This window comes from Alligator sinensis, unplaced genomic scaffold (assembly GCF_000455745.1).
Source record: "Alligator sinensis unplaced genomic scaffold, ASM45574v1 scaffold563_1, whole genome shotgun sequence".
NCBI lineage: Eukaryota > Metazoa > Chordata > Crocodylia > Alligatoridae > Alligator > Alligator sinensis.
This window is the reverse complement of record NW_005842524.1, coordinates 908,312-931,947: the sequence shown is the minus strand read 5'-3', so window position 1 is coordinate 931,947 and position 23,636 is coordinate 908,312. Positions and strand designations below refer to the sequence as shown.

Below are 23,636 nucleotides of genomic sequence, written 5' to 3'. Positions count from 1 at the left end.
CTTTCCATTTAGAAGATTTCATATTCCACTCAAATACATCAGGGCCTGATCCTATACTCTAGTCGAATCCATAAGCAAACTTCTGTTGCCAGACAGTAATTTCTTTGCTCAAGTGTTAAAGTATCCCATCAATGGCAAAGTTAATGACACTGGGATACTTAACAAATTCTTTGTTTTCATCTCCAGACATTACCCTAACCCTTTGCCCGGTTCTTAATAAATGAGATTTCCTTCTATGCATCTCTAGAGCATCCCTAGCAATAACACTTTTCTCTGTCTTTCTGGCTGAAGGTTTCCCAATACAGCTTCTCAAATTCAGAGATCAATTGCATCTAACAGGCACAGTCCTAGGTAAAGGGTGGTGTCTAAACAAGACAATAGAAAGGAATCGTGCTTCAGCTTCGAGGAGTATCTCAATAAACAGTAGCTAGCATGCATTTCTCTTCACAGATAGAACTTGCGATCTACCTACACACACTCCTACTTTCTGTACCCCCTGTGGTGCTTACATCTGCAGGGGGACCTGGAAAAAGCAGCTCAGAGGGACCTAGGAACAGCAAAGGTACCAACCACTTTCTGCAGGCAATTTGTATCTTCTCCTCTCCCCACCTAACCTGATTGAACTGCCTCAGCTTTAGGTAGCCCATACAATACAACAGAATGACTGATGTATATCAGATAATTTCATAGTTTCATAGATGTTAGGGTCAGAAGAGACCTATTAGATCATTGAGTCTGACCTGCCCTGGGCAGGAATGAGTGCTGGGGTCAGATGACGCCAGGCAGGTGTCTGTCCAATCTCCTTTTAAATATCTCCAAGGAAGGGGACAGCACCACCTCCCTTAGAAGCTTATTCCATATTTTGGCAACCCTCACTGTAAATAATTTTTTCCTGATATTCAATCTGAATTTGGTCTCTTCCAGTTTGTGGCCATTATTTCTAGTTACCCTGACAGGCACCCTGGTAAACACTGTATCCACTATTTCTTGCTGGGCCCCCCTGATGAGTTTGTAGGTGCCCACGAGATCACCTCTCAGCCTTCTCTTGGAGAGGCTGAAGAGGTTCAAACTGGATGCAGTACTCCAGCTGCAGCCTGACCAATGCTGCATAGAGGGGAAGTATCACCTCCCTAGACCTGTTTGTGATGCACCTACTTATGCAAGAAAGGGTGCAGTTAGCTTTACTTATTACCTCATCACACTAGTGACTCATGTTCACCTTGGAGTTGACTATGACTCCGAGATCCCTTTCCGCAGTTGTGCTACTTAGAGTGGTACCTCCCAGGCTATAGGAGTGTTGATGATTCTTCATCCCCAGGTGCAACACATGACACTTATCCTTGTTAAACTGCATACTACTCTGTTCGGCCCACTTTCCCAGCCTGTCCAAATCAGCCTGGATTTGCTTCCTGCCGTCTATTTGTGTACCTCCCCCACATAGTTTGGTGTTGTCAGCAAACTTGGATAGGGTGCTTTCTACTCCCTCGTCCAAGTCACTAATGAAGATATTGAATAGTACCGGTCCCAGGAGAGAGCCTTGGAGGACTGTGCTGCCTACATTTCTCCAGGTAGAAACCGACCCATCCACCACCACTCTGGGTGCATCCCATAAGCCAATATTCTACCCACCGGACTGTGTAATAATCTACACTGCAACTGTTTAATTTACTTATAAGAACTGGGCATGACACTGTGTCAAAGTCTTTTTTAAAATCTAAGTAAATAACATCTACCTCTATTCCTTCATCCAAGTATTTTGTGACCCGGTCGTAAAATGAAACCAGGTTAGTCAGGCAGGATCTGCCTACTATGAATCCATGCTGATTGCCCCTTAGCATCATTTTACCCGCTGGTCCCCCACAAATGTGATCCTTAACAATTTTCTCAAAGGTCTTGCCAAGGATAACGGTGAGATTAACCGGCCTATAGTTATCCGGTTCCTCCTTCCTCCCCTTCTTGAAAATAGGGAACACACTGACCCTTTTCCAATCCTCTGGGACCTGTCCTGAGCGCCATGAGTGCTCAAACAGTTGTGCTAGTGGCTCTGCTATGACTCCAGCTAATTCCCTAAGTACCCTAGGATGAAGTTCATCAGGACCTTCAGCCCCTCCAGGTGCCCCTTTACAAGGTCAGCATGACCAGTTGGTAGGCTGGTATTTATACTGGGCTTACCTAAGGTCCCAATGGGATGCGTATTTGTATTCATGTTCAGGAACATGGATGCAAAGAAGTCATTTAGAAGCTCCGATTTGGCCATCCTATCTGTTACCGGTTGCCCTAGTTTATCCTGAAGGGCCCTTAACTTACCCAGCACCTTCTTTTTGTTTCCTATTTACTTAAAGAATGACTTTTTGTTATCCTTAACTTTTGCTGCCAGCCTAAGCTCCATTTCCACTTTGGCTCTCCTCGCTGTAGATCTTGGCAATTGAGCAATTTCCACATCAGCTTAAACAAACATGAGGTAATATTCAGATCCACTGTGTACAACTCATCTGTAAAAAAGACTACCATAGATTGTCACACTGAAGTATTTGCTGGGCCTTTTGCTGATCTAACTTATACCAGTGTGACTGTCCATTCTTAATATAAATGATATTATTCAGAGGTGAGATATGATTCAAATGCAAAGATGCTGGGAGAAAAAAAAGGATCTATTCTTTGGAAAGTACTCACATAACTTCAACTCAGTCCAGGTCTCCTCTAAACAACAATGTTTTTTCCTTGATAGACTGGTTTTATAGCTCCTGATTACAGTTTCATAATTAAAGTCACCAACAGGAGACTTCTTTGCCCTTGGCAGCCTTGAAGAGCCTGATTTCAATGGGACATGGGCACTATTCCAGTGGTAGGACAGTATAAAAATAAAAGTGTCCTCAGGTCCATGCTGCTCAGTTTCCATTAAAGTTTTTAAGACAATTGTGGGGGTATCTACACAAGATGCTTATTGTAGAATTGCCTAATTAGCTCAGCAGTGAAGCATCACCATCTATACATGCAGAGCCATTAGGCCGGACGGAGTAAACTAATTAACTCCATCATAGGTTAGTACTGCCAGATACAAGTACTATTCTATGGCAGAGTTATTTACTCTGCCGCAACACACGTGTAGATGGTGACTGGGGCTACCCGGGGAATGAGGGTGCTCCAGTGTGAGGCTGCCTGCCATCTAGCTCTGCCCTATAGCACCCTCATGCCCCAGCCAGGCCTTTTGCAGCACACTGAACCAGGATGGAGCAGCCTGAGGCTGGCAGGCTGACCCCCACCCCCATGCCCTCTGCCAGCTGGGGCTGTTTTCCCAGCTCCATGTGCTGCAGTCTTGGACGCACATGAAAGTGCTGTGCCTGGGAACAATAAACTCTGGCGTGAACTGTGCTGCAGTTTATTGCGTCGTGCTAATTGTATGTATAGATGCACCCTGTAAGTGCTTTGTAGCGAAGCCAGGAACAGGACTTAGGATTTGCAACTGTCAGACACATACTTTTACATCCTTTTGGTTAGGTAATAATGAATATAAAGAACAATAAAACCCCTCTCCACTTTGATATCAAACAATCAAGTTGCCCTCCTACGGTGAGTTTTTCCATGAGAAGTTGCAAATAAACTTTTATACCTAAATTATAAACCAATGAAAACATGGGCTTATAATTCTTACACAGTGTTATCTCTAATAGTGCAGAGGCCCTGATATAATTAAATTATACAGTTAATGAGGTTAGTTGTTATACTATGCATAATGGTTTGAAGAGGGAAATACAAGTGTTATGAATAAAGTTAAATTACACTGTGACTATTTTTCTTTATACTAACTGCAGCTAAATGTAATTGTTCTCCAAGCCATTACTTCCCATTAACTCAAACCATCATCATTAGGCTGTTATTTAAAGTGAGTAGTTGCTAGTTGTTAATGCACCTGAAGTTCACTCAAGTCAAAGTAAATGACTCATTGAAACTTTGAGAACAGAAAAAGGCAACATCAGTGACTTAATTGTAGTTAATTCTAGATTGCACACAAGCAGAAAGCATAACCTACAGCTCTAGTGTGATTAGCTGTGCATGGGTATAAAACTGAAAGAGAAGAAGAGACCTTTCCCTTTATGTTTGAAACTTTGGCATCGGCTCAAAAGGATGAAGACCATCAGGAGATCAGTGTAAGGTCTACACACCATTATACTGCTCTAGTCTCTTCAGAAGTAATGAAAAGATTGAGAAGAAGAAGAACCAGATGTAAGACGATCACCATGACTATGCTCTTCTACTCTGCAATAGTTCAGAGCTAAGATAATATAAGTTTAAACCTTCCAAAAATAGTAGCAGGCGGCACTCTGGTCTTCACTCTTAATAGAATATATAAAGCCTCATTATATGTATGTTCCCACCCCTCCTACTGAATGACTGTCTCTCAAGAACCACAATGTTGTATTCATTTAAATTCTAAAGACATTTCTCCTGTTTTTCACTAGAACGGTAACTGCTTAGGCAGTGAGCAGTAAAACAATACACTCCCAGGTTATAAACTTCGGATAAACAAGCATCTGTATTTTAAAAGTCTGGTATTTTGGAATGTGGCCATCAAATATGGCATGTCATGTCATCCTTCAGATCTGCTCCATGTCTTCATACAGAATCACATATTTTTGAATACTAAAGAGTTTTTAGTAAGTATTTTTTCCCTCTCTCTTCCCTGCAAAGTCATCACAGATAAAAAGAGAGAGAGACGGACAGGACTAGGAGAGGTTGTGTTCTATTCTTTCTTCTTTCTTCTATATCACCAGCTCATATTAAGGCTTGGATGGGTCAGTTAGTTCTACTTAGACTGAATTCAGCCAGATGCATTAAGTGCTGCAGATGCTAGATAGTTCTAATTTCACTATTAAGGAGGATGCTTTTTTAGCCTTTGAAATTGCTGTTCCTAAAGTTTGTGATATACTTTGTCACGGATCATGAACAATTAGCCAAGACAAAGTGTCCTGCTAGCCCCTCCAGGGTATATCTTCATGGCACAATGGAACGATATGCCGGGATAGCTAATCTAGCTGTGAACGTACTGGTAAATCCAAGCCAAATCTGCATGCACTATTTTTGGAAGTGGGGGCAGTATGGCCATATGAATGTGGCAATATTCCTGGGCTAATTAGCTTTGCGTAGAAGCAGGGATTATTGGCCTGGGGCAGCACTATTTTCATATGACTTCTGGTTTACATGCATCTCTCCATAGTACTTTCCTGTATGGACTGTATAGACATAACCTAATTTTCTCCCGGGAATTAGCTTCTACTGAAAAAAAAAAGACACTGGCTGTTACAGAAAATTGTCATAGCATGTAATGAGTCTAAATAATGCTTTCCTCAGACTGCAGAGTGCCTGAAACAATGGCTCTGACGTACAAAATGCCCTATCTCTTACAATGGATGCTACTTCACGTGCTAACGGTGATGCTTTAAATACAATGTTGATGAATATTTTGTTGCTCAAACTATATAAAGGAGGAAGTTAATGAATTAATCAGAACCTGAGATTTCTTTCAGGATATACAGATAGGGACCTTATCTTTATTGCCCTATTCTGATCCTTAGGGTCTGTGGAGATGTTAGTATCACATATTTTATCAGGTTAATTTCACAATGTTTCAAATTGCACTGGTCAAGTTTCATCTCTTAGTAAGTTCTTCCATGGAAATTATGTAAGTATTTTTATCTGTTTGATATTGACTTTGCTGAAGTGATAATATACCAAACACTACAAAATAGTTCTTGACAGAAGAAGAGCATTGTGAACTGTGGAATAAGATTTGATAGCACACACAGTGAAAGTGAAATCAGAAGCTACACGCCCTTAGAAGCTGTGTAAATGGCAAAATTCTTAAGTAAACAAAACAACTCTTTAAGGCAGATGGCACGTGAAAAGCCACTGGATTACTTTTGAAATCCAGATCATAAACAGTAGTATGATCCACTACAGAATCCACCCTACCACATATTCCCTTTTTACATCTATGCTTATTATATGCTGGTAAATCCTCAACTCTTTACTTTGGCTCCATCACTACTTTATCCAATAAGGATAGTGCATTGTTTATTATTCTAAAAGGTCATCTCATAGTTTTGAAGCTACTGAAAACTTCCATCAACTGTAAGTCTATATTTGGCCAATCTCTTAGATAGGGCTTTAAACTAAGATTGCAGGGGGATGGGGAAAAGCAAACTGGAGCCTACCTGGGGACCAATATACAGGAAAGCTTCAATGACAATGAAACCAAGCAAGCCACTCTTACGGGGGCTGAGAAAACAGCTCCCCTTCAATGCGACAGGTGGCCAGTGACCTCAGTAGAATGACTTAGGTGCCTGTACACCAATGCCAGAAGCATGGGGAACAAGCAGGAGGAGCTGCTTTCCACTGGGTGCTATGATCTAGTGGGGATCATGGAGACCTGGTGGGACTCCTCTAATAACTGGAGTGTAGCCATAAAGGACTACGTCCTTCACAGAAGAGATCGGGTAGAGAAGAGAGGTGGGAGTGTTGTCCTCTATGTGAAGGAGCAGTACACCTCCCTACAGGCCGATGTCAGCCCCAAAGAAGAACAGCTTGAAACCCTCTGGGTCAAGCTCCAGGGGAGAAACAGCAAAAGAGACCTGACTGTAGGTATATACTACAGGCCGTCTAACCAAGGGGAGGAACTTGATCTAGCGTTCACTCGTGAACTAACGGAGGCCGCGCATGCACGGAACATGGTTGTCATGAGTGACTTCAACTACCAAGACATTTCCTGGGAGGAGTGCTCAGCCAGCTTGGATTAATCACGATCCTTCCTGACCAGCACTGAAGAGCTTTTTTAGACTCAGGAGGTGCACAGACCAACTAGAGGCAGTGCAGTTCTTGACCTGGTCCTGGCCAAAGGGGATGACCTGGTGACCAACTTAAACATAGAGGGCAGCTTAGGCGATAGTGACCATGAAATCATTACGTTCACGGTCCATCACAAAGCTGACAAAACAAAGACCAAGATTGAAGTCTTAGACTTAAAAAATGCAAATTTTAATAAGTTCAGGTCACTAGTAGCGAATGCCCTGAGAGACCAAGGACCACAGGTAAAGGGAGCACAAGAAGAACGGTCGTTCCTTAAGGATACAATCCTTAAGGCTCAGAGAAAATCCATTCCCTTACAGAGAAAAAGTAGCAGAAGGGTCAAAAAACTCTCTTGGCTAGGCAGGGAAGTTGCAGCCCTCCTACAGAAAAAGAAAGAGGAGTAAAAACAATGGAAGCTTGGGACAGCTTCTAAGGAAGACTACTTGACAATGGCCCACACTTGTACAAACCAGATTAGGCAAGCTAAGGCATAAACCAAACTAAAACTAGCTACAAGAATCAAGGACAAGAATTTGTTCTTTAGCTACATAGGGAGTAAAAGTAAAACTATTGGGAGCGTGGGGCCGCCGCTCAGTGCCTCAGGATATCTGGTCACTACCACTCAGCAAAAAAACGAACTCCTAAATGACTACTTTGCCTCAGTCTTTCACAAGACCAATGGGAACAACATGCCAGGTAGGGCACAGAACAAGCAGGGCAGGACTGACACCATTCCTACCATTGCCATAGAACTGGTGCACGATCAATTAAAGAAATTAGACGTATATAAATCAGCAAGACCAGATGAACTCCATCCAGGAGTGCTGCAAGAGTTTGCCAAAGTAATGACACAGCCCCTGGCAAGGGTCTTAAAAAAATCATGGGCCTCCGGAGAAATCCCAGAAGACTGGATGAGGGCCAGTGTTCTGCCCATCTTCAAGAAGGGGAAGCGTGAAGACCTGGGAAACTACAGACGAATTAGCTTAATTTCTACTCCAGGGAAAATCCTAGAAACATTCATCAAAGAGGCTATATGTGACAAACTTGTAGAAGGCATGATGCTGAATGACAGCCAGCATGGCTTCATCGCGGGCACGTCTTATCTGACCAACCTCATTTCTTTCTATGATCAGGTGACTCATTACCTGGATGAGAGAAAAGCGGTTGACATCATATATCTCGACTTCCAGAAAACCTTTGACCTGGTATCCCATGAAGTACTGATCAGAAAACTGGAAGATATAGGGCTGAACTGCAGGACCATTAAGCGGGTGTGAAACTGGTTGAAGGGTAGAATGCAGAGTCCTAATGAATGGATTGGTGTCGTCCTGGCGAGATGTGGGCAGCAGCGTACCCCAGGTATTGGTACTTGTCCCAGTGCTGTTCAATATCTTCATCAATGATCTGGATGAGCGGGTGAAAAGCCCACTGGCCAAGTTCGCAGATGACACCAAGATATGGGGTTGTGTGGACACACCTGCAGATAGGCTGCAGATACAAGCAGACCTAGACAGTCTGGCATGTTGGGCAGAATGGAATCAGATGAGGTTCAACATAGAGAAATGCAAAGTGCTACATCTGGGAAGGAAGAACCCCCAGCGCACCAGAGGCTGGGCATCACTAACCTGACCAGCACTACAAATGAAAGGGATCTGGTGGTAACAATAGACCCCAGCATGAATATGAGCTGGCAATGCGACGCAGTAGCCTTTAGGGCCAATAAAACTCTGGCATGTACCAATCAATGCATCTCCAGTAAATCCAAAGAAGTGATTCTACCACTTTACTCAACACTGGTGCAGCCATAGCTGGAGTATTGTGTCCAGTTCTGGGCACTGCACGTCAACATGGACACGTTAAAGCTCGAGAGGGTCCAGAGATGGGCCTCCCATATGATCAGGGACTTGCATGGCAAGCCATACAAGGAAAGGCTGAGGGATCTCAGGCTCTTCAGCCTAAAGAAAAGTAGGCTGAGAGGGGACCTGATTGCGGCTTACCGTTACATCAGAGGCATACATCAGGGGCTTGGTGAACAACTGTTCACCAGGGTGCCCTGGGGGAAAAATAGAAACAACAGCCACAAACTCCTGGAAGATAGTTTCAGGCTGAACATTAGGAAAAACTTCTTCACAACTAGGGTGTTCAGACTATGGAACAAGCTCCCCACAGAGGTAGTGCAATCATCTACCCTAGAGGTCTTCAAGAGAAGACTGGATGGTTACCTAGCTGGGGTCACTTGACCCCAAATGTCTTTTCTGCTCATGCAGGGGGCTGGACCCGATGATCCTTCAGGGTCCCTTCCAGCCCCATGATTCTATGATTTTACTAAATATCTCTGCTAATAAGCACTTTAATTATGGCAACTCCACATGTGGCAATAGTGTAACTAGGGCAGGGTGACAGAGCAACTGTCCCAGGTGCCAATAGGGATAGGTTGGTGAAATAACAGTTTTTGCTACAGCCATGACATTGTGATTGTAGTGGGAGTAACAACCAGAAGTCGCCACTGACCCTGAATCACGGCAGCTTCCTAGGGTGTCTGGCCACATTTTTACACTGCTGATAGGTGATGGTTACTTTTCTGAAGTCTTCTGTTTTTACTTAATCTAGTCCTTTATTTTTCCTGTCCCTTCTCACCTCTATCTCTAATTTACATATCTATGACAACAACATTTTAAGTCTGGGTTACAAAGTCTTGTGTGAAACAAGTGATACAAAAGCTGACAATTTCAGTTTTTGAATCACTAAATGTTAATAACCTAAGAATGAACAGCATCACAACATGGAAAGAAAAAGAAAAATAGACAAAGCCTGAAAAATTAAGGTGAGTGAGCAGATTTTTTTAAGAAATGAAGAAAACGATAAAGGTAAAAAGAAATAAGAGGACAATTATACGGCCAGAACACGTAAGAGACACACACACACACACACAACCCCCACCCCCAAAAAACAAACCCCACCCTGGCATCTGAACAGAATTTTAAAAATAGTGATTTGAAAAACGCTCTAAAGCAGTGAGTCTCAACCATGGTGCCGTGGCACCCTAGGCTGCCCTCAGATCCTTTGTGCCACAGGGTGCTGGGCTATTTTAGTAGTGTTAGGTGTGCAAACATCTACACATGATTCACAAGGTAAGCACAGAGATTTCAAATGGGAATCAACAGAGTCAAAAACCTTCTGACCTGTTGTGGCCTTTTCAAATTCTCTGCAATAGAAGAATTGGTCTATTATTTTTCCATAGTCAAAAAATTAGGGAAAGCTCAAATCTGGCTTTTTCTGGCAAGTGCTCAGAGTCTAAAGAGGGGTGTTGGAGTCTAAAAAGGTTGAGAATAACTGCTCCAAAGACAAAGGAATGGAAACTAAAATTTAAAAACACTACACCATAAAAATACAACCTAATAATCTTTAATGCCATTGAACTTTAACCTATACATACAACTTCCATAACTATAATTTCAAACAAGCTAGTTTCTTCCTTTCCTTAATTTCAAACTGATTTTAACAAAGGTGTACAAAGAAATATCAGACTACTAAAATCAGAACTAAACCTACAGAACTTAAGGAACAAAGATGATCTAAAAAATAATATAATCTCCTCCTCAGTTTAATTAAGAATTCCTCTACCTCATGGTTAACAGAAGTTAGTAGGACCAAACAAGGTGTATGCTCATAAACAAAATGTGTCCTGTTTCAGCTTTAATCATACCTTTTACATCTTCATCTTCTATGGTTGTATTGGAACTTTCTGTGGATTCCTGTTGAGAAGTAAATACAAGTGAAATACATAAAATGATCCTGCAATCTTATTCAGACACTTATGAAAATTATACTTCATATGACATAATTCATGCAAATCTTCGACACAGGGTATATGGATGTTATTCACAAACAAATGGTTACATACATTGAGATGTTTCTAAAGGAAACTAATGTAAAACACATAAATTTCAAATGGAAACCATTTTATTAAACATATTTCCTGCTATCCAGTTTAACTCCACAGGAGTGCAAAAAGGTCTTCATGACAATGGGTGCAGCAGTTTTTCCTTTTATACCCTGCTAGACAGAATTCATCTGAACTATTAGACGAATTACATCAGCCAAATATTAAACTTGTCCTTTTAAGCTTAGTGATTAAACAACTGTGCAGTCAGTCATTCCATTTGATTTTTTCAATATGTATTATATAAAATGAAGCCTTGTGCAATTTACAGTAATAATTATTTTCATAAGTTGCTACTTCTATTAAAATGAATGGACAGATTCCCATTTATATCAATAAAATAGGGATCAGATCCATGATAGCATTTTTATATTGATCTTATACTAAAAGGTTTGAAAGTGGGAGCAAATTGATAGAGAGTAATGATACTGGATAAGCTGAGATATCTTTGCAAAAATATTCTTCAGCTACCCAGCCACAGAGGAAAATGACTTCTCTATCACACAGATACATTAAAATCACCACAATGTTAAAAAGGCAAGAAGACCTAAACAGTTTTTTGGAGTAACCAGAAACATGAAATATTAATGTACACAATTAAAGGACACTGTCAGAGAACTGGCACACACCAATTTTGACTTATTCTTTTTCACTTTTTGGAAATAGACTTTTCTTTTTGCACATTTCTTCAAAAAAACTGTGACACCTTAAAACTCATGCATAAAGATATCAACAACTGGCCAGTTTATTTATTGACAAGTGTCAATTTATTATTTTTTTTAAATCAATATATCCTGACAGTGCCCTTATTTACTATGTTTTCAGAAGACTGTGTCTAAGAAAAGTTTCAAAATGGTTAATGCATTCTTCAGACTCTAGAACAAAAATTGCGTGCATCCATAAATATTCATCATTAATGAGTTAGACGTTTCACTCCACGCAATGAACATATCATGCTCTATAAATGTATATATAGTACCTGGAAGAAATAAAAACCACACATGTACAAGCTGAAAAACACCATGCACAAGCTCACACAAGAGGTAGCCTGTAATATGGAAGCATCCACTCCAGTTTTCATGCTAGAACATTTATTTTTGCAGGTAATGGAATGTGACAGTAACTTTCCCCCAAAGTGGTTTTCTTGTCTATGTTATTACTTTGGGAAATACAGTATTTAAATTACTATGATCATATAATAAAATTAAGTAGATGTCATGCCAATGAGTTTCAATGTTTAATTTTTTTCCCATTTTGCTGGCTTTTGTAAAGATTTAACTGAAGTTAAAATGTAGGCTGTATACTGCCTATTAATACAATTTGGGAGGTTTAATATGGATCATGAACACATACAGTATTAGACCTAAAAGTAAAATGAACTTCAATACTTCTCATATGCCCACAAATGAATGGGAGATACAGGCACAATATGAATAGTATAGTTCTTCATACTTGTGAAATGTCTGCATGTGTTACTTTTCATTAAGACTTAATTCTTTACACATACAGCACTGAATAACCACAACTAGTTACTGCAGATAAATGAGACAATGATCCTTTAGATGTTCTAAGTCCTCAGAGTATGGCATATACTGAAATCTGTTTTAAAAAAGTGGAATCTGCATGGGAAAAACTGGAAACATGAGTAAAATATTATGATATTCCCTGGCCTTTTTCAAGTTTAGGCAAGAGAGAACAAAGTTACCAGGTATTAAAAACCAACTACCCAACAAAACCATCACAATGCACAGAAAAAAGAAAATCCATGAGAAAAATGCATTAAAAAAACCAAGGTTCATCAACTCAAAAGAGCATCTTGCCACTTCAAGAGTTAAAATTCTTTTGAAACTAGATGATGTTATGGAAGAAGTATAGTTCCATGCAGAAGACATGTCAGTATGATGTACGAGCATGCTGGGAAACAGCAGATGGAAAGAACTGCAAATATGCCTTCATCTTTAGTGAAAGCTTCTCACACAATCCTTAAAAATAATTTCACTGTTCTCCTGGGTTATAGCACAACGTTCTGTTGCATTCTGTATCCGAGCACAATATCCCAGTGCTCATGTGGACCTGGTTTCACAGACTGCTGGGTGTCCTCAACTTGTACTGATGTTCGCAAGAGCTGCAGAGCTCAGCAACCAGAGAGAATTCACTCAGCAGGAACAAGCTAGAAATGAATTAAGCCCAAGAGACACCAGGTGCAACAGATACAGGAATGTTAAACTCTGGGTAACACACATGTTCTGGTTTAGAATCGTGGATGAAATGTGTAGGGTCTGGAAAAGCAAAATGGAATTGATTCTTTCTGATACCTTATTTCCATCAGGGTTGTGGATTACTGTAGTTTGGGGCTCCTGAGTGAGAACAAAATAAAGAGAAAAACAGTTCTCATTGGTAAACACATTCTTATCCGTGTGAGGGTGTGTAAGAAGAGCCAGTTGACAAAGGCAAAACAGTGACAAGAGCTAAAGCAAATGTTAACTGCTGCCAGAGGATGAAACAATGTCTCTGATAAAGATTCCTCAACTGGCAAGCCAGCAAGTTAGGCCATTTTACCTATTATAGCAGCATGCAAAGACCTTATTCATGATCAACATACATGCAGGGCTTTGAAACTCTGGAGATCTGAAGAGGCACTCTGTGTCACAATGTCTCATATTAAATACACTGCCCCTTTTTGTTGGACTTGTTGAATGTTGCACTATTTTCATTAAAAATATCGTTTGGTTAACTACTAAAACCCACAGTGAGCATGAATAAAAAGAAAGGTGTGCTGAGTGGACACAGCAAGATTTAGGTACCTCCAAACACAAATGGTGTTTGGAAGTATTTGGAGGACTTCCAACTTGTAATCCCTTTAAAACAACCTAGATCACCTATGATGGAAGTGCCTGCTGCATTTTTAAAATTTAACCCATTTTTCTTTTCTTATGAGTAATTCATATAAGAGCACCAGATAGTTGGCTTAGGAACATGCTTACAGCAAGTGAGACAGTTCCATACACTGCAGGTGTCTGGCAATAGCTATTGAGTCAAAGACTCAGCTACACACCATACACCTGTAAGCTGCTTCTTGGAAATTACTTAACAATGCAGACAGGGGAGCTGAATATGCAGATCTAAAGGTGAAAATTAGTCCCTATGTATATATTAAAAATAAAAAACATTTTCCAGAGTTATTTACCAAGATGCATGGGAAGCAGTAACTCTTAACTTCAAGTAATTAACCACTATTCTTATATGTGTAAGTTTGCTAAATACAACATTCCTAAGAAATGTAACTTTCTAACAGAAACAAGATTCTGTAATAAATATTCACATATGCTTTTCTACTGATCAGTAATATGCTCCCTGCAGAATTTATTACTGAGTAATGCCTACCATAGATTAAAGAGTAACAGCAGTACAAAAAAGCCTTAGGACTAGGTGCCTCTTGATCCCAGTAAATGAAGGCTTGCAAAGATCTGCTGAGTTTCCAGAGAGTGCTGAATGAAAATCTGAATAAGGTCTATTTTATTGTCGCCTAGCAATAATTCTGTTAGCTCTTCTTGATGTCAACACTTGTGTTAAGATACAGTAAAAAAGAAATTAGGAGATTTCCCCTCCCCATCATATTGAAATAATAATAATAAACATATTGAAATAATCATCAGGTGAAGAGCTAAGGGCAACGTGAAGCGCATTCAACTCACTGTCTGACACAGCATGCAAAAAATTCAACTATGTTGGCCACTAGTGCTACCACTCTACCACGGCCAGCTTCCATGTCACGTTTGTATTTATAAACACGCTACTTCACAATGGACTTCCTTACAGAAAGAAAACCAAAAATTCAAACAGCAAAAAGAAAAAAAAACCTGTTCCCAAATTTAGTAAGCAAACAACAAAAAGGAGGGCAAAATGGAAGAGAAACAAACAAAGAAAAAACCCCAGAAAACAGTAAAGAACTTAAAGATAGAGTGAAAAGGAAGATTCCAGGTATACCAGCGCTGGGGTAGGAATATTTTCTTTGGGGCTGGTTACTACGTTGGTTTTGTTGTTTATCTGTAGGTATGCAGAAAATAGAAATAGACAAGCCTTAGAACTCTTTGTAGCTAACTGATCTATATCTCTCTATATAGAATATCTATATACAGATATAGATATGGAAATAAAGAATCACAGAAAGATGAACTTATGAACTTGAAAGGAATACTTGTAACAGATTTGATAACTGCTTACAGTTTCTCCCAACATGCTAGTTATGGTATTTTGATTTAGAAAGTTTTATATAAAGCATAGATGGTTTCAGCTGTAACACTTAAATAAACTTAGTCTTTAAAAGTTAGCTAAAACCAAGTAACAAAAGTAAACAATTAATACAGCGTTTAAGAACGAAAACCCCAAAGTTTCCATTGAGGTTTATTTGCCAGTTTCTAATTATGCAACAGTATTAAATAATACACCCACATTTTACTTTATTTCTAGGTGTCAGTCACTAGAGGTTACATATCAATTGGATTTTCACAGAAAGCAGCTTCAGCAGTCTAGATTTACTTCATTGGCTCTGTGGAGTAATTCCAGATTTAAATGAGTGTAATTGGGGTTGGAATGTGTCTAGATGTATTGACTTTGCTTTTTTTCCCATTTGTCCATTTAGTGCTTTAAATGAGACAAGCATATGTTTCATTTTGTGAAATGTAATGAGGATGTCATACTGAATATCTGCAAAAAAGGGATAGTGGCCCTTCCACCAAAGATAGAAAGAGGGATACAGAATCTTCAGTGAGCCCCATAGTCACAATATTGGGTATAAAAAGAAAACCATGAACAAAAATCCAGACTTCTCTTCTTTCACTGACAGGCGTTTTGTGAAAATTTAGCATTAAACTACTACATTGAAAGCCCAAAACTCAAGTCAGTTTGGTTCAGTGAGATAGTTTTTATAGTTGTTAGGGGCTGGAAGGGACCTTACAGATCATCGGGTTCAGCCCCCCTGCACTTGGGCAGGAAAGACTGCTGGGATCAGATGACCCCAGTTGGGGAGTATTTATTTTTTTATTAATAAGCCTTCTAGTACTCAAATAAAAGGATTTAAGACCTGAATAATATGTATCAGTGGATGTAATGAAAGAGATTGAGCTGGACTAATAGTCCAAGCACATGGCTGAGAGCCAAGAATTTTCTGAGTCCATGGCCTTAGCTAAATGACTTAACAGAGCAAATTAGCCAAGGCAAATTGCTGCACAAACACAGCTACATTGTTTCCAGTTCTGGAGCTAGAAAAAGGTAGTCATTCAGGCTACCTTTGTGCTATGCATACATATCCATAGTGTCTAGAAGATGGGGATAATGTTTAGGCATTGTGCATGTTGGGGCTTTTTAAAATTCCACTCATAGGTATAGTTGCAGTGATGAAACTCTGGTAACCTACTGAATTTAACAGCACTAGGATTTTTCCATAAGTGTTTGCATTGGTGTAGCTACAGTGACTGACCACTAATTGCTGGAATTAAATCTTCAGCAGAGCCAAAGCCATACTTAGGGCAAGTCCAGGTGGAGAAAATACAAACCTAATGACTTCAAATTCAAAATGTAGGCATACTGGTTCAGAAAGGGGGCTTGTGATGGGATGTGACTTATGCTTAAGAGAATGGTGCAGTGGGGGTGGGGATACACTAATGCCTGTGAAGGCAGTGTATCTTCAGAAAAGACTTGCCTAAATAAAAGTGCTTTACTGGAATTCCATTGGTGTAAATTACACTGCTACCTTGACAAGCTACCTTATAGGGGTCAACTGAGGAATAATTATCTAATCGTAAATAATGCTACTGCACTGAAAATCCTAATTATATATATGAATAATGGACACTATGTCTCCCATCCTGGATATAAATAACTCTCCTTGACTTCAATCAAAGTTAAATACACCTTATAGCAGAACCTTGGTCTTTCTCAATGTCTCTTTCTGCAGAAACTGTCATTGGAAAACAACAGGATTGGTTCTGATTCCAATGGTTTAATTTTATTCTCTATGTTATACGAGTCAACTGACAAATAGGTTTCACTTATTAATTCACAGCTGTGCATTTTTGCTAATGTGATTTCAGCCAGAAGCAGCAGTGGACCCTGTGATATGTAATCAAAAAAAGAAGGGGGGAAAAAAAAACACCTTAAAAATTTCATTTAAGGAGGCCATCTTCACATGCGAAAACATTGGCAGATGTTTTATATAAAAAATTACTTCCCTTAGTATTTTTTAAACTGCCATAAGAGCCAACCCTGCAGTCCTTACTCAGAGGAAAAATGCATATAGTTCAATGAAAGCCTCTCTTTTAAAATTAACATGACGTATAGCTTGTGATGGAACAACAACAATACACACAATTCTGCACAATGCCATGCTTATTCTCCTATGCCCAGAAAATACCAGTTTTAGACTGTACAACTAAACATGAGTATCCAGTGATAATCTGGCCAGAGAGAATGAAGCACTCAAGGAAAAAATGAAAAAATGAGCACACAAAACACAGGATGGAGAGAATGAAGGCGTCATCATACATGATACTGGCTCAGTATCAAACTCGGTATACTCAGTGTTAAAATAATCAAACATGCTAAACAAATGCTTATTGTTGACTGTGTCAGTGAGAAAGGATAATCACATTTCCATGAGGTTTTTGCCTGAGTAAGGAAAGCAGGATTGTGCCCATACTCCCTTGTGCAAGTTCTACAAAAATAAACAACATTCATTCCAGCTATAGCTGAAAAGTACAGAAAATACAATCAAACCTCTTAGAGGTACATCAGGAATACACAATTTAGGTTAGTATAAGTGAAAAAGAGAAAATATAATGCACATTACAGAACAGCTTGGTAAACCATTTTTTAACTTAATGAAAAATGATAGGTTTTATTTTTTAAACTGCCTACACTGTATTTATTTTAACAGAAAAGGGAAACTATTAAAAATAGATTTTTCATGCCATACAGTTAAACGAACTTTTGGAAACTATTCTAATTCAATGTACATCTATTTGTTGTAAAGAAGGAAAATATTTTCTATTAAAATATTGGCTGCCAAAAATCACTCTTTTAAGTTTCATAATAATACAGGCAAACACACCTACACACATACCTCTACTTTTCCCAAGCAGTTGGGTATGGCCATACAGTCATGATCATTAATGGTCTCTACATATATTTTAAAAGTTATATAACATTACGACTTGGGATTTAAATCCTCCAAACTTTCTATGTGGCTCCGTCTATCTGCAAGAGATAAGAGCAGGCACACAGGATGTTTGGGATGATAAAAACATCTGGTAAATTACCTGTATTTCTTGCACTAAAACAAACTATACTTTTGCACTAAACAATGTCCAGCTAGGAGAAGATACAGTTAATTAATCAGACTACCAATTCTGCTTTTTAGGGAGAGTTTTGCTTGCTATTGGCAGAATAAAAGTTTGGGAAGGAAGGAATATTTAACTTCCCACTGGCTGGGCTGACAGTAGAAAACTGGGCTAGGGTGTCACAGTGGGAATAATCTACAATGCTGACTGCCTCGGAAGGTAGCTAATGTGGTAGCTGCCTTGGAAGGTAGCTAATGTGGTCCCCATCTTCAAGAAAGGGAAAAGAGAGGACCCGGGCAACTATAGGCCCGTCAGTCTTACCTCAATCCTGGGGAAACTCTTTGAGAAGATCATCAAGGAGCACATTTGTGATGGGCCGGCATCAGAAATGATGCTCAGGGGCAATCAGCATGGATTTATTAGGGGGAGATCATGTCAGACCAACCTGATTGCCTTTTATGATCAGGTCACAAAGGCCATGGACGCAGGTGTCGCGGTGGATGTAGTCTTTCTGGACTTCAGCAAGGCCTTTGACACCGTCTCTCACCCCATCCTAATTAATAAACTAGGCGACACTGGCATAGATGCCTACACAGTCAGATGGATTGCAGATTGGCTGAAGGGTCGCACTCAGAGGGTGGTGGTGGATGGATCATACTCGACTTGGGGGGAGGTGGGTAGTGGAGTCCCCCAGGGCTCGGTCCTGGGGCCTGCGCTGTTCAATTTCTTCATCAGCGATCTTGATGTTGGGGTGGAAAGCAACCTGTTTAAATTCGCTGATGACACCAAAATTTGGGGGGAGGTGAGCACGCTAGCAGGGAGAGAGAGATTGCAGAAGGATCTGGATAGGTTACAGGGGTGGGCAAACAGGAACAGGATGTGTTTCAATACGGACAAGTGCAGGGTGCTGCACTTGGGTAGTAGGAACCAGCAGCACACTTATACGATGGGGAACTCCCTACTTGAGAGCACGGAGGCGGAAAGGGATCTTGGTGTCATTATTGACTCCAAGATGAACATGGGCCGACAATGCGAGGTCATGGTTGGCAGGGCTAACCGGACCTTGTCGTGCATCCACAGGTGCATCTCGAGTAGAGCCAGGGAGGTGATCCTCCCCCTCTATGCGACGCTGGTCAGGCCGCAGCTGGAGTATTGTGTCCAGTTCTGTGCGCCCCATTTCAGGAGGGATGTGGACAACATGGAGAGGGTCCAGAGGAGGGCCACCCGCATGATCCGGGGACAACAGGGCAGACCCTACAGTGAGAGACTGCGGGACCTGAACCTATTCAGCCTCCACAAGAGAAGGCTGAGGGGGGACCTGGTGACCGTCTATAAACTCACTAGGGGGAACCAGAAGGGTTTGGGGGAGACGCTGTTTCCCCTAGCCCCCACTGGCATAACAAGGAGTAATGGGCACAAGTTGATGGAGAGGAGGTACAGACTGGACATCCGAAAAAACTACTTCACAGTTAGGGCGGCTAGGAGCTGGAACCAACTTCCAAGGGAGGTGGTGCTGGCCCCTACCCTGGGGGTCTTTAAGAAGAGGCTGGATGCCTACCTGGCTGGACTCATTTGAGTCCCGTTTTTGTTTTTAGGGTTTTTTGTTGTTCTCCCGCCCTGGCGGGGGGTCGGGCTAGAAGATCTATTAGGTCCCTTCTGACCCTAAAACTATGAAACTATGAAACTATGCCTGCCTGCCTGAGGTCAGGTGGAAGGGAGACTGTACTGATTCTCTGGTGGGGAATAAGCAATGGAGAAATTGATATTTTGTTGGAATAGCATTGGGATGAAGCTCTGCCTTAGGATGAAGGCTCTTTAGGGATCTGAAGCAAGGAAAAGAAGGTTTACATCTGTCGTGTTCTTAGCTTGTAGCATAAAATCTTGATCTGTGACCCAGGTAGTCAGTGGGTATGTCTACATGTGGATTAACATGTTTTAGTTAATACACATTAAATCTAGTACCTCCATTGTGAAGTACTGGGAAAATGTGCTTTAGCCTGTCTTAATGCACATTAACTAAAGAACATGGTTTTTAAGTGATGTCTAATGTGCATTAGCTTATTTTAATGAGCATTAGAGCTAAATAACACTTTTTTTAGTGATGCTTTAATGCACATTAAAATAGGCTACTGTGCATTAAAGTACATGTATAGATGTCCCCAAGTGTCTGATTAAATGATAATGCTAACTACATTTAGAAAAAAAAGGCATTATTCACTTGAAAAATACAATGTCCAGCAGAAAGAAAGGCATGCTTTAAAGTACATTTGTTAAACTTAATTTAAAAAGAAAACTAAAAGGTACACAATGCAGGGATTTTAAAATTACCTTATTGGCCTATGTACTGCTCAGTTAAACCTGGAATTTATAAAAGTGTATCTGGCTCTTGTAGTAATTTTTGTTTTACGAAGAAAAGATAAATAGGAAAAGAATAGGAAGTCCTGTCTTAAAGAAGCCAGATATTTTTTTAATCCAGATGTTGAAATATATGTCTATGGTATAGGTAAAGGCACTGTCAATGGCAATTTCCCAAGTACTGCAATTTCTATTTTTTTCAAGCTTATGTATAAATAACTGTTCAGTGTATAATGTAGCCATATTATATTTTATTATATTAAATAAAATCAACTATTAATGTGAGGAGCTTAAAATGATAAATGAAGGGCTGTTTTAAACGACTCATTTATTTTTTACACTAAGGACAACTATCTTCATCACTGTTACATCTACTTTTTGTATGTATGTGTCCACAGGTAAAAATCTTTGTTTTAGAGTTGCAGAATAAGTTGATTATGGATGGTAAGTAGCACTTGTGGGTTTAGAAGTCAGAAGTTGGTGCTTAAGAAGTCTTGCAGTTTTTCCACAGTATTTTAACAGCAACTATTTGATTTCTAGGTGTGAACGTTTCACAGGAGGAAAAAAATCTGGCAGATAAAGATCCTCACCATCATCTGAACACTCGAACTTGACTTCCTTTTCTGAATTGACCAGTCAGAGAGAAAGGAAAAGAAGAGAATGTGACTGGTTGGATTGAAAGTATCAATTCATGGAGTACAGTATATTTTTTGTTTTTAAAAAGACGGCTTAAGTTGCGGAAAGGGTAGGGAAAACTTTTTTGGGGGAAAATAGTTTCTATATGAGAAGAATTTGAAAACAAAGATGTCCACACAGGTAAATCCATCCCCACTGCTTCACATAACTTCATAGGAAAACAAAAGAAAAAATGAAATGATCCAGAAGTACTGGATATCAACAAGTGCAATTTAAGCAAACCATTGGCAATACCTGTTTGCAACATTGCTATCAAAATGGAGATACAATATATACCATTATTGACCAGCGGAAGGAATAATATTTAAAAAGCAATAGCTAGCTATGTTCCACAAAAATACACATTAAAGAATTGTTATTGAAATGACTGATTTAGCCTGCATGATATGCTTCTTCACATAAATCTACTACTATAAGCTGCCTATTATTTGATACCACAAAGCATTGTATAGCAGAGCATTTAGGTTATGGTATATTGACTTCATTCTAACAGTCTTACAATTTTTGTAGGGGAGAGGGTGCATATGTGTTGGATTGTAAAGGACAAACCTACACTGAATCAGGTAGTTAAGTAAATAGCATTTTGTTACAGCTAAAAAGAAATTAAAGTAGAAAGGTAAAATTTGGTTTAAAGATACACTCATAAGAAATCAGGCAGAACCCAGAAGAAATTTTACATTATGTAACAAAAGTTGGGGTGTTTAATTTAGTCTTCAGCCATTCTCTAAGAAAAAGAAGTATACTCTTTTTCGGTGCTGAATGATTTTTATTCTGTTTTTCAAAGTATCTATCCAGGACACTCATTTGTGAAGCACCTCTCCTCCTGAAGGACCTGGTGACACAAGAGCTCCTATGAGCTCTAAATCATCTACAAAAGCTGCCAAAATGTTCCCGTTCTTAGTGAGTGAGGATGAGTTTACTTGCTGAGATATTAAATCTCTTCACTTCTGACAAACACACCCAGTACACCTAGTGGAATACATCTCATGTGGTGTCAAAAATTCAAGGAATATGATATTCCATTTTACTTTATGGAAAGTCAAGGAATCAGGAAGGCAGGAGAGCTGCAGTTCAGCACCAGTAACAAAAAAGAGCAAACACACCCACTGCCAAATGTTTATTTATATTAGAAAACTAATTAAAGCATTGATTCATTGAGGGCAAAATTGACCTTGATTGAGAAAAGTAGGAAAATATTCTTTATCCACCATTTTTCTTTTCTAACTTTACGGAAATTGACTGAGTTTTCCAACTATTCATTTAGTTGTAAAGATCAAAAAAGGAAAAAAAAAACACTTTAACTGCTTTAATTATACAGTCAAAACCATTTCTAAACAGGCTTGTAAAGAGAAGGAATAATTATTTCCAAAGTCCGAAGTCAAATAAGTTGGTACATGGAAAAGAAGGTTTAATGAGATGTATAGCTTGGTACATTTGTTTAACCTACCTTGACTCCATCAGGTTTCTTCAGTAAGCTCTTTGCTGCTGTAAGATGAGGAAACAAATTCAATGTCAGCTGGTTATCAATAAAGACAATCAGAAGTACAGCAAAACAAGCATTTCTTGGTTTTATTTTCTCCCTCTGCTTCTGTAGTTTTAGGGTATGGACATCTATGACATTTGGGAAACAAAACGTTTTTGCTTTGCTTGCCACTTCGATTTTCTGAAGAACTTCCCCTAAAGAGCACCAAATTCTACCATTTACAATAGAATCTTTCTATTTGATGCTGACAATTTGGAGATATACTACAAATTACTAAATTTTGTGTATTACAGTAGCATGTAAATAAGCATGCAAAAGCCCTCATATTGCAACATATACACACACGCACGTGCACACACACACTGATATGTATAAGCATGTGAACAGACTTGATTCAGTTTAGCTGATATGTTCACATGTGTAAATGCTTGCAGGTTCATGTAACAAAAGATGATAAATAATGAATCACTAAATGTGCCTGTCATTTAAAAAAAATTTTATAAATGAATATGTATTATTAAGAAATATAGTATAGTTTACAAAAAGGAAAATAATCCATTTGAATTGTTTTGCTTAGAAGTAGGAAGAAAGTAACTTTTTTGTATGGAAGGGAAACAACCACCTTACTAATTACCATGAACACTTTGGCTAAGCTGACCAGCAGTGCAAAAACCATATGGGGCCTTGACTTGTTAGTGGGAAGCACAGCTTATTCGCCCACACCGTGTTGCCACATCTATACTCCTTCTGGACTTGGAGTCGATGTGGTATTCCTCAGAACAGCGCTGCCTTGTGCTGGATTAATACACCACGAAGACATGATGTGGATGGTGCACACTGTGGACAGATGGACATAGCCACATGCATCATCCTGTGGCCATTCAACTAGTTCAGGGCACACAATGATCTATTACAGGTCCTTGGACCAGGAGTACCTAGCACCACTTCTGAGAACAAGTAGCCAACACCATCTGTTGCC

General features: G+C 39.7%; 1 protein-coding gene across 13 annotated transcripts in view; it reads right to left on the bottom strand.

Annotated features, from left to right (window-relative positions):
• Positions 1–23,636, bottom strand: part of CAMK2D (calcium/calmodulin dependent protein kinase II delta) — a 268,565-nt gene that overhangs the window by 31,142 nt on the left and 213,787 nt on the right. For 3 of the 13 annotated variants that reach the window (XM_025213358.1, XM_006031692.3, XM_025213360.1), the window contains exons 13-14: positions 22,622–22,659; positions 10,550–10,598 (exon numbers count right to left, since the gene is read on the bottom strand). In XM_025213358.1, the coding sequence (XP_025069143.1) occupies positions 10,550–10,598; positions 22,622–22,659 (87 nt within the window). Of the gene's footprint in view, positions 1–10,549; positions 10,599–13,101; positions 13,144–14,773; positions 14,834–21,068; positions 21,102–22,621; positions 22,660–23,636 lie in introns of all 13 variants that reach the window. The other 10 variants (XM_025213353.1, XM_025213351.1, XM_025213354.1 and 7 more) reach the window with 6 other exon arrangements.